Raw genomic sequence first — 16,828 nt, 5'->3', positions numbered from 1 at the left:
ACCGAAGGAATGAGCAAAGGGATATTTCCCAAGGCTAGCACAATCCCAACCTAACAGCAGCTAGAAATGTATACATTTCCTTATGAGAAGGAATAGAACAGTCATCGCTATTTGCATTTGCATCACATTACATCATGACTAAATTCTTTGCATGCCAGTATGAGTGTTCACAGCCAATAATAAAAATTGGGGGCATATTACCATATTAAAAGCTCTTCCATGCGCATGATTGTTATCATTAAAGTGAATTCTAGGCTACTATAGTTCATAATGTACCTGTTAATAGGTTACATTCTCATTATTTACTTCTCTGTTCTTCTCTCCTACTTACTCCATGACTATTGGTATCTGTTTCCACATTCATTTTCTTGTCAAAGGCACAATCCAGAACTACAAGAGCAATCTAAAGGATCTTCTAAAGCAGTGTTCTTCAAACTGTACTCCTGCAGGTGTTTTGGACTTCAGTTCCCAGAAATCACAGCCAGCTTACCAAATCTTAGGAATTGTGGGAGCTGAAGTCCAAAACATCCGGAAGAGCAGAATTTGAGAAACGCTGTACGAAAGGAAAGCAATTAATAATAAAGTTTTTTATTTATTTTCTTATGAGGTCCCTAGTTTTTCAACATCATCAGTTACAATTCTGTATGCAAGCAATTATTTGATATCTTTATCAAATGCTATAAAGCATTCAAAAATTATACATCTGTTGGCCATGGATTCCTGGTTTCCAAAAGATGTGGGTTTGCATCTCTGTGGGTTTCACTATTGACAGTTGAGCTTCACTTGAAGTATCTCTTCATCTGCTTGACATCTATGTTGGAATGAATCAAAATGAAATGCTGTGGGTTGTTGTAGGTTTTTTTGGGCTATATGGCCATGTTCTAGAAGCATTCTCTCTTGACGTTTTGTCTCAGACCTCACAACCTCTGAGGATGCTTGCCATGGATGCAGGCAAAATGTCAGGAGAGAATGCTTCTAGAACACGGCCATATAGCCCGAAAAACCTACAACAACCCAGTGATTCCAGCCATGAAAACCTTTGACAGTACATTGAAATGCTGTGCATAGAAAGACATGGTGACCATACATGAATGCTTTGTTGGTGTACCACCACCACCGCCAACAACAACAAAATCATTCTGAGCATAAGCATGTGCAATTAGTCAGGGTGTCCACCGTTCAAATAAATTTGTTGCATTTTTACAATGCTGTATAACCCAGTGCACAGTGGGTTAATGCAATGAGCTGCTGAACTTGCTGGCTGAAAGGTCAGCAGTTCAGATCCAGGGAACGCGGTGAGCTCCTGTTGTTAGCACCAGCTTTTGCAGTTCGAAAATATACAAATGTGAACAGATCAATAGACAGTGGGAAGGTAAATGGTGCTACATGCAGTTATGCCAACCACATGATCTAGAAGGAGTCTACAGACAACGCTGGCTCTTTGGCTTAGAAATGGAGATGAACACTACCCACTAGAGTCAGACATGACTAGACTTAATGTCACAGTGAAACCTTCACCGTTACTATCCAGTGGTTAGGACAATTTCCACTTCTACTTATATATTCAAGGAGTGCCATTCCCTCTGGCTGTTGGTGCTGGTGATCTCAATTGCCAGACATGATTTTATTGCAAGGGTTCAAGAAAGCTAAGCAGGTTTTTTTCCCTGCAGGAAGACAAATCTACATGCCCTCTGTCATAATAAAAATGATTAACTAGGAAATAAATTATTAATGTTGACTCTGGTTCTACAGATAAACATCCCACATGTGCATGTAATTTAGTTATGTAAGGCAGAAGGTGGGGCCCAATCCAGGCTGTATTAAATACATGGAGTGGACCCATTCTGGGTAAAGGAGCATAAGGAGTGCAAATTCCATAATGGATCTATCCGGAGCAGTCATTCTTTTCCTTGTCATCTACCTGTCTTGCCTTGCCATTGTATCATTTAAGAGGAAACTATCAAACAAGGGGAGACTTCCTCCAGGACCCACTCCCTTGCCTGTGATTGGGAATTTCCTACAGATCAAGTCATCAGAAACCTTAAAATCTCTTCTCAGGGTGAGTATCCCTTGGAAACACAGTATGAGCAAGTTGGGGATGGTGGCAAATCTAAGGAGGCTATCAAGATTTATTCAAGGTTCTGCTGTCTCCTGACCCTTCTCCCATTTCTTCTCTTGCAAAAACCTCAGGAGACTCTTCTGTTTCCCTGCAATTCCTCCCAAATAATCATGAATCTATTTTTTTTCTGTGTCTGATTTTGGTGATCTTTTCCTAGAGTTTCCTCCAACTAAAACATCTCCCTCCACCAGCCCATGGTCCTTCTGCTTGCTTGTGGACTGTCTAGGCAACACCCATCTTAAAGGACAGCAGGCACTTGTAATTACCTGCATAATTTCAAGCTGACTTTGATTTGTTTGGATACACACTGACAGCTTTTTAGACTGTTCTGTCAGTGGATCTTGAACAGGATAAGAAGACTGTAGAAAGTTATTAGTTTTTTTGTCAAACAATTTATCTGGGGTGTGACCAAACTTGGGTTTCTTTCTCCTTGAACTGAGAAAAATACCTGGATGTTATGATTTTAGTGCAGACAGTGGTTTGCTCTGGCCAAATCTAATGTGCTTACTTAAAAAAAGAAAACCAGAAAAGCCTCTACTATGGAATTATTTAGCCATGAGGGGAGCAGGGTAAGAATTATTATTATCTGAAACACAACAAGATGAGTCCGCAGCAGACAAGATCACTTTGCTGGCTGTTGTATTGGATCACATGTCGGACACTTCCCAAGTGTCTAGGACTGTATGATGTATCGTGACTAATGCATACAGATCCCAATAAGGTGGCCTTTTGCAGCTGGCAGATGGTAATTTTGTCAGCACCTATTGTGTTTAAGTGCAGGCCAAGGTCTTTAGGCACTGCACCCAGTGTGCCGATCACCACTGGGACCACCTTGACTGGTTTGTGCCAGAGTCTTTGCAGTTCAATCTTTAAATCCTCATATCGTGTCAGCTTTTCCAGTTGTTTCTCTTCAATGCTGCTGTCACCTGGGATTGCAACATCAACAATCCATACTTTGTTTTTTAACATGATTTTGAGGTCAGGAGTATTGTGCCCCAGAACCTTGTCAATCTGAATTCAGAAGTCCCAGAGTAGTTTGATGTGATGATGATGATGATGATGATGATGATGATGATTATTATTATTATTCCGACACAAAAACACAGTATGGCACTGCAAACCAGATTTATTTATTTATCATATCAGGAGCGACCCAAACAGTTGTATTGTATTTTTTAAAAAAAAAAACCAAAACCAAAACAAAAAACACAACGTTTGCAAACTTGGCATTCTATTAAATGTCCTTTGACCAGTAGCTGGCCACTTGGAGTGCCTCTGGTGTTGCTATAAGAAGGTCCTCCATTGTGCATGTGGCAGGGCTCAGCTTGCATTGTAATAGTTGGTCTATGGTTGGTTCTTCTCCACACTCGCATGCCATGGACTCCACTTTGTTGCCCTATTTCTTAAGGTTGGCTTGCATCTTGTGGTGCCAGAGCGCAGTCTGTTCAGTGCCTTCCAAGTCACCTCAGCCAACGAGAATCCAAAAGAGGCAGGTTAAAACCCAGAACCTCAATCAGTGGCTGATACCAAATGAGAGACTCCCTCCTTGGCACACAGAAAACTGAGCAAACGAAAGATATATGCTGAATTTCGTATCACAAAATCACAAGCTGAACACTCCCCAAGCGTTTAGGACTGTGTGATGTATTTTTAAATGATGCACGCAGATCCAAGTAAGGTGGGCTTTGCAGTTGACAGACTGTGATTTTGTCAATGTTATTGTTTTCAAATGCCTGCTGAGATCCTTTGGCACGGCACCCAGTGTGCCAATTACCACTGGTGTATTGGTTTATGCCAGAGCCTTTCCTTTGGTTATGAGATCAGCAGATCCTTTGTAATGGTGATCTTTTGATGTGGTTCTGTCCCATAACTCAAGTGTGGAAGAACTATCATTATGCTGTAGGACTCATTAGTTTTTGCACACTTGAACTATGGGACAGAACCACATCAAAGGGTCACCATTACAAAAGATCTGTTGATCTCATAACCAGATTGTCCCTACATAACAGCTTATTCTTCTACACAGCTGAGTGAAATATATGGCCCTGTGTTCACTGTTTATTTTGGAACACGCCCAGTTGTGGTCTTGTGTGGACATGATGCCGTGAAAGAAGCCCTGATAGACAAGGCAGAAGAATTCAGTGGAAGGGCCACCCACTTTACCCTGGAACGGACCTTCGAAGGACATGGTGAGCCATTCCTATTAGCTTTGCTATCACAATTCCCATTTTCTGCTTCTTCCTGTTGGCTGCTTCATATCTTTTCTATTTCCCACAGGGGTGGTCTTTGCCAATGGAGAGCGTTGGAAGCAACTACGGCGATTTTCTCTCACAGTCTTGAGGGATTTTGGAATGGGGAAAAAATCCATTCATGAGCGAATCCAGGAGGAGGCCCAATTCCTGCTGGAGGAATTCAGGAAGACTAAGGGTGATTTGAGATGTGATAAATAGCAATACAACCTCATCAAAAAATATCAGCCATGTCATTTTCCATTCTGGCATCCAAATCATTAGAAGTTTGCCTTTCCTCTAGTTTTTACTCTAGTAGCATGAGTAATGTAGTTAGGTCAGGATACTAAAGTCATTGTAGTATATAATGGAGGTCAGCTGTGACCAGCAGTGCTGCAGAATTTGAAGAGGCACGAATGGAGGGTGAAAGAGAGAAACATGCCAAGAGGAAGGCGTGTCAAGCTACCCTGACCGAGACCGCCTTCCACCAGGAAACCAATGCCCTCACTGCGGAAGAAGATGCAGGTCAAGAATAGGGCTCCACAGCCACCTACAGACTCACAAGAATTCTGATCCTGGAAGACTATCCTACTCAGCCAACGAGGGATCACCTAAGTAAGTACATAATAGCTACATTTCCCAGTGGAGTATAATAATAATAATAATAATAATAATAATAATAATAATAATAATCTTTATTTATACCCCGCTACCATCTCCGCAGGGGACTCGGTGCAGCTTACATGAGGCCGAGCCCAGAATACAACAGTACAAGCAACAACAACAACAACAACACAAGCAATTAAAATCAAACAAGACAATAAAACAATAACATTTTCTGTGAATTTTCTGGTTACTACTATGGTTGAGATACTTCACTGGGAAATGTAGCTATGATCTAGCTACATTACTCATGCTACTAGAGTAAAAACTAGAGGAAGGACAAACTTCTAATGATTTAGATGCCAGAATGGTATCCTGACCAAGCTACATTACTCATGCTACCCTCAAAAAAGATGTTTTAAATCATTTAGAATCTCCAAATAGAGGAGATACCAGGGTACTGGGGGATATAATGGTGAGCAATGACTCATACAGACCTCATATACAAGTGAGGCATGTTGTAACAGCACCTGTAAAATAAGGGCAATGAGACTAAATAATGTCTTTTGGCCCAACACTCCAGCCCTGACGTACCAGGTAGCAGCCACTGTGAGTGACAGGGCTCTGTTTTCATTTCGATTGGGACTCAGTAGGCTGTCTTTCTTGACTTCTTTCCACAAGCAATCTCTTGTGAAATAGTCAGGAGCAGAGTCCCTTTTTCAAAGCCTCCTTGTACCAGAGATAGCTCATGGAAGGGGCGTGAATCAATTTGTTGCACCTGGACTCTTACTCTTCAAGAAAGACAAAGAGTTAGGCTTTGCAGATAAGAAAGGTTTCTGGGATAAGATAAAGAAGACAGAAAATAAGTTGATTACCAGAATATACAAAAAAATATATTGAGTGGACAACAAAAAAAGAACCGATAAAAGAATATATGGTCAAATGGGCTCAAAACATTGGCCACCAAATTGATTTAAAACAATGGGGGGGAAACCTGAAATCAAAGACTTAAATATACTTATTCTTATGATCTGAAAGAAAATTGGTTTAAAATGCTATATAGATGGTATATCACACCATATAAAATTTCCAAATGTTACAAAAATGCATCCAACAAATGTTGGAAATGAGATCAACAGGTCAGAACTTTTTTCATACTTGATGGTCTCATCCGAAAGCACCACAGTTTTGGAAAATTATAAATGATGATGCCATACAAAAGATCTTAAAAATAAAAATTTGAAGAGAACAGGAATAATTTTATTAGGCATGCTAGACATAGAAAAAGACAAAAATAAAGAGATTCTGATTAACTTTTTGGTAACTGCAGCTAGAATAGTCTATGCAAGGAACTGGAGACTAAAAGATATACCAAAAAAAAGAGGACTGGTTGAGCAAAGAATTTGAGATTATTATTTTTTTTGTAAAATAATCTTTATTTCTTTTCTTAAAAATACAACAATAGATAAAGATAGTGTTGGAAACTTTTAGACTTATAAAAGTTTCTCGCTCTGTGAGGGAAAATATAGAGAGGGGGAAAAGGGGGGGGGAAGGGCCTTCTCAGTGGTAAGAGGCCTTCTCAGTGGTGGCCTCTCGGCTATGGAATGCCTTACCGGTAGACATCAGACAGGCACCATCATTGCTGGCGTTTCGGAGAAAGGTCAAGACCTGGCTTTATGAACAAGCGTTTGGTTAACAGTGCAACTGAACATAGGAAAACAGTAAATGGAACATAGGAATGATACAAGGATTATGAGTTCGGATCTGATTTCATTGAGGCGCTATGTTTGTTTCATGTTGTTTGTTAATTGTTGTGGATCGGTGTTGTTGATCCTGTTGTTATATTTGTTGTGTTTTTTAATTGCACTGACATTGTTATGATAATTTGTATCCTGTAAACCGCATTGAGTCGCCTTTTTGGGCTGAAAAATGCGGTATAGAAATAAAGCAAATAAATAAATAAATAAATAAATAATAGTATAGATGTAGTGGAGAGTGTCCAGATTGTCCTTCTTTTTATGTGTGAATTGTGAGAAAAGAAGTTTAGAAATGTACAGTGAGGGATAGGGGTGTATGTGGTTATTGTAGATGTTGTGTTGACTTCCTGGTATCCTCTGGAGAGTTTTTGTCCTGTTCCTTCTTCTTTCTTCTTTTTCCTTCTTTTATATCTTGCTCTCCCCTATTTCCATGTTCTCAATCATGTTCCTTTAAGTGATTATTTTCATATTCTTTTCTTTTGTTAAATATGTTGTTTCCAGTCTATTTCTGCCATCGGAGTACCTTTCTTTTTTGATAATATGTATGTACGTCAGTTTATCCATGTTTCTTATATCTAATATTTTTGTTAGCCATTCTTCTTCATCTGGGGGAATCTTTCTTTTTCCAGTATTTTGCATATGTTATTCTGGCCGCTGTTGTCAAAAGGAATAGAATTTTGTCTTTTTTTCCCCCCATTTTTATATTGTGTATTCCTAGTAGGAAAATTTCTGGTTTTGGGGGTATGTTTATCTCTAATATGTTTTGTAACTTTTTTGTATTTTCTTCCAATATTCTGTTGCTTTCGGACAGGTCCACCATAAGTGGTAGTACATCCCTTCTTGTTCTCCGCATTTCCAGCATTTTGTATTTGTGTTTTTGTTGAATTTTCCTAATCTGTGTGGTGTGATATACCACCTATGGGCCATCTTAATCCAATTTTCTTTAAGTTCCATTGCCTTTGAATATTTTAATTTCCTATTCCATACTTCTTCCCAGCAAAGTACTTGAGATTTTGAATATGGACAGTCTTACCTATTGGCTCTCTTCCAACCAAGGCTTTCCTAAGATAGAAATTAATTGGTACCCAGTAAAAGACTATTTTAAACAGAGGAAAATAGATCTCATTTGTTGAAGAGGATCAATTTTAAGGGGGGGGGGAGAAAACGGAGGGGAAGCAGAAAAACAATAGTATAATTCTATCTATAAATAAACCAGACGATCATCAAAAGCAAGAAGGAAGTCAACAAATATTTTTATTTTTATTTTCTTCTCTCTCTCTTCCCCCCCTTCTATTTCCTACTTTCTGTAAATGAAAATGTTCCCCCACTTTCATTGTAAAGAAATACTTTCTTCTATTTCTTTTTTATTTTGATAAAACATCAATTAAAAATATTCAAAAAAATTATTGCACCTGAATAGGTAGGAGAATAGAATCCCATCACTTGCAGTGGCTGCTGCCCAGGATGTCAGGATCAGGTGACTTCCCCACAGTGTCAAAGACATAGAGATTGTGCATGCAAATCATTTAGGAAGGTGTAACTTTAGGTTATGTATTCATAACTGCAATCATGAAGTCAAGCCAATGTTTTTATGCAGATAAACATTTTAATATATTTCCCGACATGTTAGACAAGAACTGACATGACTTCCATATATCTGGAAGGCATCAGATTGAGGAAGGTTTAAGTTCCAGATAAATAACAGAAGCAATGGAAGACATTGCGGTTTAGGGCATGATGCCCAAATGTGGGATGGATGGGGAAGGAATACTGAAAAAAATCAGGGAGAATAAATGAAAGGAAAAATGGAATGTTTCTTTCTTTCTAAATGTGTGGGAAAGTGGGGAGAAGAAAAATAATCTCCCCTGCAAAGGAACTTTGTAACCTTGTAACAGGTGATACTGTCACTAGATAGGGGAGAGTTGACAATCATTCCATTTTTCACACATCCTGCAAGGTATTGTGTAACCCAGTGGTTCTCAACCTGTGGGTCCCCAGGTGTTTTGGCCTATAACTCGCAGAAATCCCAGCTATTAGGATTTCTGGGAGTTGATGGCCAAAAACATCTGGGGACCCCACGTTGAGAACCACTGGTCTAAGCCAACTGTCCCCATCCTGATGACAACTTTCTAGATGGGTTGTTGTAGGTTTTTTTGGGCTATATGGCCATGTTCTAGAGGTATTCCTCCTGACGTTTCGCCCGCATCTATGGCAAGCATCCTCAAAGGTAGTGAGTGAATTCACTCACTACCTCTGAGGATGCTTGCCATAGATGCAGGCGAAACGTCAGGAGAAATGCCTCCAGAACATGGCCATATAGCCCGAAAAAACCTACAACAACCCAATGATTCCGGCCATGAAAGCCTTCGACAATACAACTTTCCAGATGTTCTGAGCTAAAATTCCCATCTATCTGAAACATCTGCAGGGTATAAGAAATATCTTCAGTGAAGTGATGAGACCCCGCTTCTTCCTGTCCCTCTGTCTTGTATTTCAGAGAAGCCCTTTGATCCGACTTACTTCCTCAGTCGGGCTGTCTCCAATGTCATATGCTCCATTGTCTTTGGGGACCGCTTTGACTATGAAGATAAGGAATTCCAGGCCCTTATGGAGATGATGAACAACAGCTTCCGAGAGATAAGCACATCCTGGTCTCAGGTAACCACCAATATCCCTCCTGGGGTATCCCTCCATGCACACAAGTCTGTAAGAGGATGCTGCCCAAAGATTTTTCTGGGTGTAATTAGCCCACCTTAAACAAAATGGGACATCCAGCTAAAAATGGGCAAAACTAGGAAAACTCTACTGAACATGTGAACATTAGGAAGAACTTCCTGACTGTGAGAGCTGTTCAGCAGTGGAACTCTCTGCCCCGGAGTGTGGTGGAGGCTCCTTCTTTGGAGGCTTTTAAACAGAGGCTGGGTGGCTATCTGTTGGGGGTGCTTTGAATGCAATTTTCCTGCTTCTTGGCAGGGGGTTGGACTGGATGGTCCGTGAGGTCTCTTCCAACTCTATGATTCTATGATGCCAGGGAGTAATCTGGCAAATGATCAACTGGACATATTTTATCTTCTCATGCAGCTTTATGACATGTATGAAAACCTTCTGAAGTATTTCCCTGGACCCCACACTAAAATCTATGATATCCTGGAAGATATGATAAGCTTCATTGCTAAGAAAGTGAAGAAGAATAAAGACACCTTTGATCCCAACTACCCACGGGATTTCATCGATTGCTTCCTTGCCCAGATGGAGAAGGTAATTTGGTGGGTCATGAATTGATGATTGGCCAACTCCAGGCAACCTGGTGTCCTCCAGATTACAATTCTTTTCCTCTTCCCGACCCTTGGCTATGATGTTTCATCTTATAGGAATCATAGGACACCAAACTTCCTAACCTTGTCTGGAGTTATAAGACTGACCTGTAGCTGTGTATTTAAAAAGATAGGAGACTATGGCATTTGTCTAATGCATTTATACTATTGGGTAGATCAATGTGCACTTACACTGTTGGGTAGATCAATGTGACTGTGCAGTGTATTATCATCCTATCCTTAATAAAATAAGAGGTGCCAAAGAGAAATAAGTAATTAAAAAATAACAATGACTTGTTGTTTCGTATTATCTGGAACTTATTCCCTAGTTTGCATTTCATGTATGAAGTTGTGTGGGGGGGGGGGGGGGGTTTCGTGTCAGGAGCAACTTGAGAAACTGCAAGCCACTTTTGGTGTGAGAGAATTGGCCGTCTGCAAAGATATTGCCCAGGGGACATCCAGATGTTTTGGTGTTTTACTATCCTGTGGGAGGCTCCCCACTGTACAAAGTTTTTGTTGTTGTTGTTGTTTTTGTCGTGTCAGGGAAACTGCAAGTCACTTCTGGTGTGAGAGAATTGGCTGTCTGCAAGGACGTTGCCCAGAGGACTCCCAGATGATTTGATGTTTAATCATCCTTGTGGGAGGCTTCTCTCATGTCCCCGCATGAGGAGCTGGAGCTGATAGAGGGAGCTCATCCGCCTCTCCCCGGATTTGAACCTGAGACCTGTTGGTCTTCAGTCCTGCTAGCACAGGGGTTTAACCCACTACACCACCGGAGGCTCCTTTTTACTGTACAAAGTGAAATGTTACTAACCTAAAATATATTATTCTACCACAATGTCAGGAAGAACGTCTTCACTATAAGAGCTTTCCAACAGTAAAATTAACTGTCTGGAAGAGTGATAGATACTTCAGTTTTGGAAGTCTTTAAAAAGTGGTTGTATTGGGCATCTTTTAGACATTCAGTTGCATATGGGTGGACCAGGTGGCCATTGGGATGACATCCAACTCTAAAATGCTAGGATTCTTATGATGAAGAAAGAAACATGCAACTTGGTTGTGTTTTCCCAATTGTCCTTACTAGAGTGGCCTCACAATGTTTTGCTCTATCCTGTTTTCAGGAAAAAGACAAGGCATCCAGTGAATTCAATGACAGGAACTTATTACTCACGACCCTGAACCTCTTCTTTGCTGGAACAGAGACAGTCAGCTCCACCCTGAGATATGGGTTTCTGTTTCTGATGAAACATCCTGAAGTTCAAGGTATGGATGGGTTGGTATGGGAAACGCAACTAGAAACATCCCAATGAATACAACAGAAGACATACACATACACTTTCACAATACCTCCTGAAATTGGTATTCAAAGGGTTGTCCCATTGTTATAGGTTTTTTCGGGCTATATGACCATGTTCTAGAGGCATTCTTTCCTGACGTTTTGCCTGCATCTATGGTTGTTCCATTTGCTTATATTGACATTAGAAACTCAACTCCCTTTCAGAATGTTTACTCTGAAGATTAACTTAATGAATATTTTTGACAGCAAAAGTGCATGAAGAAATTGATCGAGTGATTGGCCACAATCGTGTCCCAAACATCGAAGACCGGAGCCAGATGCCATACATGGATGCCGTCATCCATGAAATACAGAGATGCAGTGATCTCATTCCCATGGATGTGGCTCACCGGGTTATCTGTGACACTGAATTCAGAGGATACCTCATCCCTAAGGTACAGGATGAAGGGATTGCAGGTAACCCCTAGCAATATGGGTGTACTTAGCCCACCTTAAACAAAATGGGTCAGGAAAAAAGATGGGGTATAAGTAAAGTGAATAAGGAATATGTTGTTTTGAAATGGTGATCCATTTTTATGGAATATCCCCCCTCCCCCCCCCCCCCCCCCCCCCCAATATGCAGCATGCCTTCCTACAGCCTGAAATTTGCTATGGACATTTAATGTGGGATGTTCTGGTGGCTATTCTTATATACGTCAAATACTATATCCAAAAAGGCATTTAACACTGTCGAGTAGGATAGTTCTCCTTATTTTTGATATTCAAAACAGCTTTTGGGGTATTTGGCCGGGGGGGGGGGGGGGGAGTTCAAACTTGTCTCCCAAATCTGGAACACATAGTTGTACGGAAGATGTAAGCTATGTCACTTCTAAAGGATAAAGGATTGTGACTGCAAGAAAGAAAGAGGAAGGTCCCAGAAATTGTGTCATGAAGCAATGAGCAGTATTTATGGGATGTTCTACTTTACCTATTTGCTAATCTGCTCTTGGTGGAAACAGATTTAATTTTTCCTATCAGGAAAACAAAATGGTGCATGGATCCAGGTACAGATAGTCTCAGTCGGTTCAGTATCTTTATGCTGAATATTTAAATGAAAAATATGGGCCACCAATGGATGGATGGTGGACCACATGCGGCTCTAGAACCTCCTGGTGCCATTCCTGTAACTTTGAATGTCCCACTAAAACCCTGTTTCTTTTTTTTCTACAGGGGACAGAAATCTACCCTGTTCTCAGCAGTGTCCTTCATGACTCCAAAATGTTTAAAAGACCCTTTGCTTTCTACCCAGAGAATTTCCTGGATGAGAATGGGCGTTTCAAGAAGAATGACGCCTTTGTCCCATTCTCCTCAGGTACAGTTCTTCCATACACTTAAATTATTTTTCCAATATTTTCTCATCTCTAATATCATGATCTCACAAAGAAGTCTATTGTAAAATCTAGAGTTCATATTTAATATTAGGATAAACTGAACAAGTTACAGATTTGGAAAGAATCTTCAAACTCTCAAGACCAGCAATCCCATCTCAAGCAGGTTTTGCCCATGACCTCACTTTGCTCTGTGTCTATTGATCTCAATGACTTTTCTGGTCATGCTTAACAAATGGTAAAGAGTCTGAAGATTCTTTCCAAATCTGTAACTTGATACTAGGATTCCCATAAGTTCAGTTTATCCTAATATTAAATATGAACTCTAGATTTTACAATAGACTTCTTTGTAAGAAGAAGGAGACTCATCAGGAGGGAAGGGCATAATCGTCTTAGATATTCTATATAATTTCCCTCAAGACCAGCAATCCCATCTCAAGCAGGTTTTGCCCATGACCTCACTTTGCTCTGTGTCTGTTGATCTCAATGTCTTTTCTGGTCATGCCTAACGAATGGTAAAGTATATAGAATATCTAAGACAATTATTCCCTTCTCTCCTGATGTGTCTCCTTTTTTGGGTTGTTGTAAGTTTTTCGGGCTGTGGCCATGTTCTAGATGCATTCTCTCCTGATGTTTTGCCTGCATCTTTGGCAGGCATCCTCAGAGGCATGTGGTCTGTTGGAAACCAGGAAAATTGGATTTATATATCTGTTGAAAGTGAAGGATGGGAGAAAGAACTCTTGTCTGTTGGAACTAGGTAGAGCTACCTCTGATGCCTGCCATAGATGCAGGTGAAATGTCTGGAGAGAATACTTCTAGAACATGGCTATACAGCCCGAAAAACCTACAACAACCCAGTGATGCCAGCCATGAAAGCCTTCAGCAACAGTCTCCTTTTTTGTTTGCAGGGAAACGGATTTGTCTTGGTGAAGCCTTGGCCCGCATGGAGCTTTTCCTCTTCTTCACCACCATCCTGCAGAGTTTCCAGCTGAAATCTCTTGTACCCCCTGAAGATATTAACACCAGTCCTCAGGAGAGTGGCTTTGCCACCATTCCACCTTTCTACCAGCTCTCCGTCATCCCACGCTGAGACAAAGGATGCATGGTCTACAGCCGTCACTCTCTTATATATGCTGAATACCACAGCTCCTCAGTGGAGACCCCACGTTCTGTTTTCTAGCTCAGACATAGTTTCTTTTAAATAAATTGGTCTCTGCACTTCATCCACAGATCAGGGCTTGTTAGAATGTAGGCTTCTTGATAACCCCCGCTGAGAGTCAAGAACCTCATGATTAACTGTATACTGTGACATCTGCCTTGAGTCCAAAGGCTGTGATGCTGTTTTCTCTAGTTTTGCCTCTATACCTATGAAGTGTTTAAGCCTTGGGGTCACCTTGAAATATAACAGCAATGCATTGAGCATTTGTTCATTTGCTTTTGTTTTGTTTTTGTGTTTTGCTTCAGGTTTATCATAAGGCTACTTTGCTCTAAGGACTACTGTTGATCCCTCAAACAGAGCTGGACATCTAGATCAACAAAGCAGACCCCTCATTTTAATAAATAATAATAATAATAATAATAATAATACTTTATTTGTACCTCTCTACCATCTCTCCAAGGGACTCGGTGCGGCTTACATGAGGCCGAGCCCACAATACAACAATAAAAACAATAGCAACAGTAATACAAAACAATAAATAAACTGTCGAAGGCTTTCATGGCTGGAATCACTCAGTTCTTGTGGGTTTTTTTCGGGCTATATGGCCATGTTCTAGAGGCATTTCTCCTGAAGTCTCGCCTGCATCTATGGCAAGCATCCTCAGAGGTGAAGTCTGCTGGAACTGGGGAAAAGGGGGGTTTATATATCTGTGGAATGACCAGGGTGAGACAAAGGGCTTTTGTAAGTTGGGCTAGGTGTGAATTTTTTCCCAGTTTCAGCAGACCTCACCTCTGAGGATGCTTGCCATAGATGCAGGCGAAACGTCAGGAGAAATGCCTCTAGAACATGGCCATATAGCCCGAAAAAACCCACAAGAACTGAATAAATAAACTCATAAGCAGAAAATAAGCAATAAACATTAACAATAACACGACGTTTAAAACCTATGGCTCGACCAAATGTAATAATTAAAATTTAAAAGTAATGCTGGGCATGACCAGGTGACATATAACTAGGATAGAAATTTTAGAGAGGGATGAAATGTGCAGACAATCCCAGATAACTAATAAAGTGTGTTTAGGGACATATTGCTTGGAGTTTCCTTATTCTTGGAGGGCACACTGAAACAACCACGTTTTCAGGCTCCTCCTAAAGACTGCCAGGGTTGGGGCATGTCTGATGTCCTTGGGGAGTGAGTTCCAGAGTTGAGGGACCACCACCGAGAAGGCCCTCTCCCTCGTCCCCACCAATTGCACTTGCGATAGAAGTGGGAGCACAAGCAGAGCCTCTCCAGATGATTGAAGAGATAGTGTGGATTCGTACACAGAGATGCGGTCACGCAGGTAGGCAGGTCCCAAACCGTTTAGGGCTTTGTAGGTAAGCATCTGCACCTTAAATTGGGACCGGAAAATAAACGGCAGCCAGTGGAGCTCCTTAAACAGGTGGGTTGACCACTCCCTGTCACAGGGTTTAGGACACAAGATCCATAATGAGATCGGGAATATTGTGAATAACAAATTCTGTGGGTTTTTTTAACCTAAGAGATTGCCCCTTTGAGAGTCTCTAGGTCCTCCAGCCTAACTCCATGGTCAGCTTCCAGTGGAGGATCGACAAATGACTAAACAGGTTTTCTATCTAGGCATCTCTAGGTCCTCCAGTGTGACTCACAGTTAACTATATGTTTTAGAGAGAACATATTCATCAAACCTGAGAGTAATAAAATATGTAAAAACAACAAATATGAAGGCCTGACTATAATACCAGAAGCACCCAATGAGCATTAGGGTGAGCTAGAATAAGTATTCACAACGTATTCAACCAGAAGATCTCACAAAGAAGTTGAGTGCCTCAAAATCTTCCTGGGGGTGAGCTGGGACTGTTTGGGATACGCACCATTAGCCAAGGGCATTGTGAGTTTCCCTTTCACTCAGCCACTACATTCAGCATGATTGTTTCCAAACACAAACTACTCAAGACAGGAGGAAGTACTCTGACTCATTTCTGCCTCACTTGTTGACAAGTCATAGTTTTGCCCCTGTGTATGCACATACGTATTATACTATACCACCAGCATGTACTGAAATGCACCAATGTTTGGAAGTAATCTGTAACTGAAACAATTATTGCTCATAAGAAATAACAACCAAGATCCTCCAACAAAGGGTGTGATGTGTAACTTTATGATGGCAAAGCACCCTTCCACACAGCCCTATATCCCAGAATACCAAGGCAGAAAATCCCACAATATCTACTTTGAATTGGGTTATCTGAGTCCACACTGCCATATATTGCAGTTCAAAGCAGATATTGGGGGTTTTCTGCCTTGATATTCTGAAATATGGGGTTGTGTGGAAGGGCCCAATGTTACATTAACTAGTAAGGGTGCATATCCCTGCCATGACGCACAGCTTTGATAATTATTTGGGCCCGTGCAGAATACGAAACCACACAAGAAATCCTGATGCACAAAGGTTCCAGTACACAATATGCCCAAACATTCAATGTAACCCTAAGCAAAATATACACCAGGATACAGGCATGTAGCCGGGGGGGGGGGGGGGCTTGGGGGGCTTCAGTCCCCCCCCTCCCCCCAAATTCTCATGGTGGTTCGCGAAAAGACCTTACTGGTGCATTATTTAAACTGCTATGTTTATTCATATCATGATCTGATCACCATACTCAATCTATCCCATATGCATGGGGATATTGGGGTAATGATACAAAAGGTTTGCTAGGCTAGACCCTCTTTCACTCAGACTCAGCCCCCCCCCCCCGAAACTCCCCCTGAAATCCCCCCCCCCCCCCCGAAACGAAATCCTGGCTACGGCCCTGCCAGGACACACTGTGCATTGGAACATGTTAGAAGGTTCCTTTTTAACAGACATGCTCAGAGTTTTCTGCTCTAGTTCATAAAATAAAGGCTGTATTTGGTTTTTTTTGTGGGAATCGACTGTGCAATTTTCTTGCAACAGCTGATGACATGG

General features: G+C 41.1%; 1 protein-coding gene across 1 annotated transcript; it reads left to right on the top strand.

The window, feature by feature from the left end:
- The first annotated feature begins 1,786 nt into the window (after positions 1-1,786).
- LOC132780087 (cytochrome P450 2G1-like) lies at positions 1,787-14,104 on the top strand. Its single transcript, XM_060783623.2, has 9 exons — positions 1,787-2,059; positions 4,146-4,308; positions 4,397-4,546; positions 9,205-9,365; positions 9,789-9,965; positions 11,143-11,284; positions 11,565-11,752; positions 12,528-12,669; positions 13,594-14,104. The coding sequence occupies exons 1-9, from the start codon at positions 1,880-1,882 to the stop codon at positions 13,773-13,775; spliced, it is 1,485 nt and encodes a 494-aa protein (XP_060639606.2). The 5' UTR covers positions 1,787-1,879; the 3' UTR covers positions 13,776-14,104.
- Positions 14,105-16,828: the final 2,724 nt, after the last annotated feature.

This window comes from Anolis sagrei, chromosome Y (assembly GCF_037176765.1).
Source record: "Anolis sagrei isolate rAnoSag1 chromosome Y, rAnoSag1.mat, whole genome shotgun sequence".
Classification (NCBI taxonomy): Eukaryota; Metazoa; Chordata; class Lepidosauria; order Squamata; family Dactyloidae; genus Anolis; species Anolis sagrei.
This window is presented reverse-complemented; position numbering and strand designations above follow the sequence as displayed.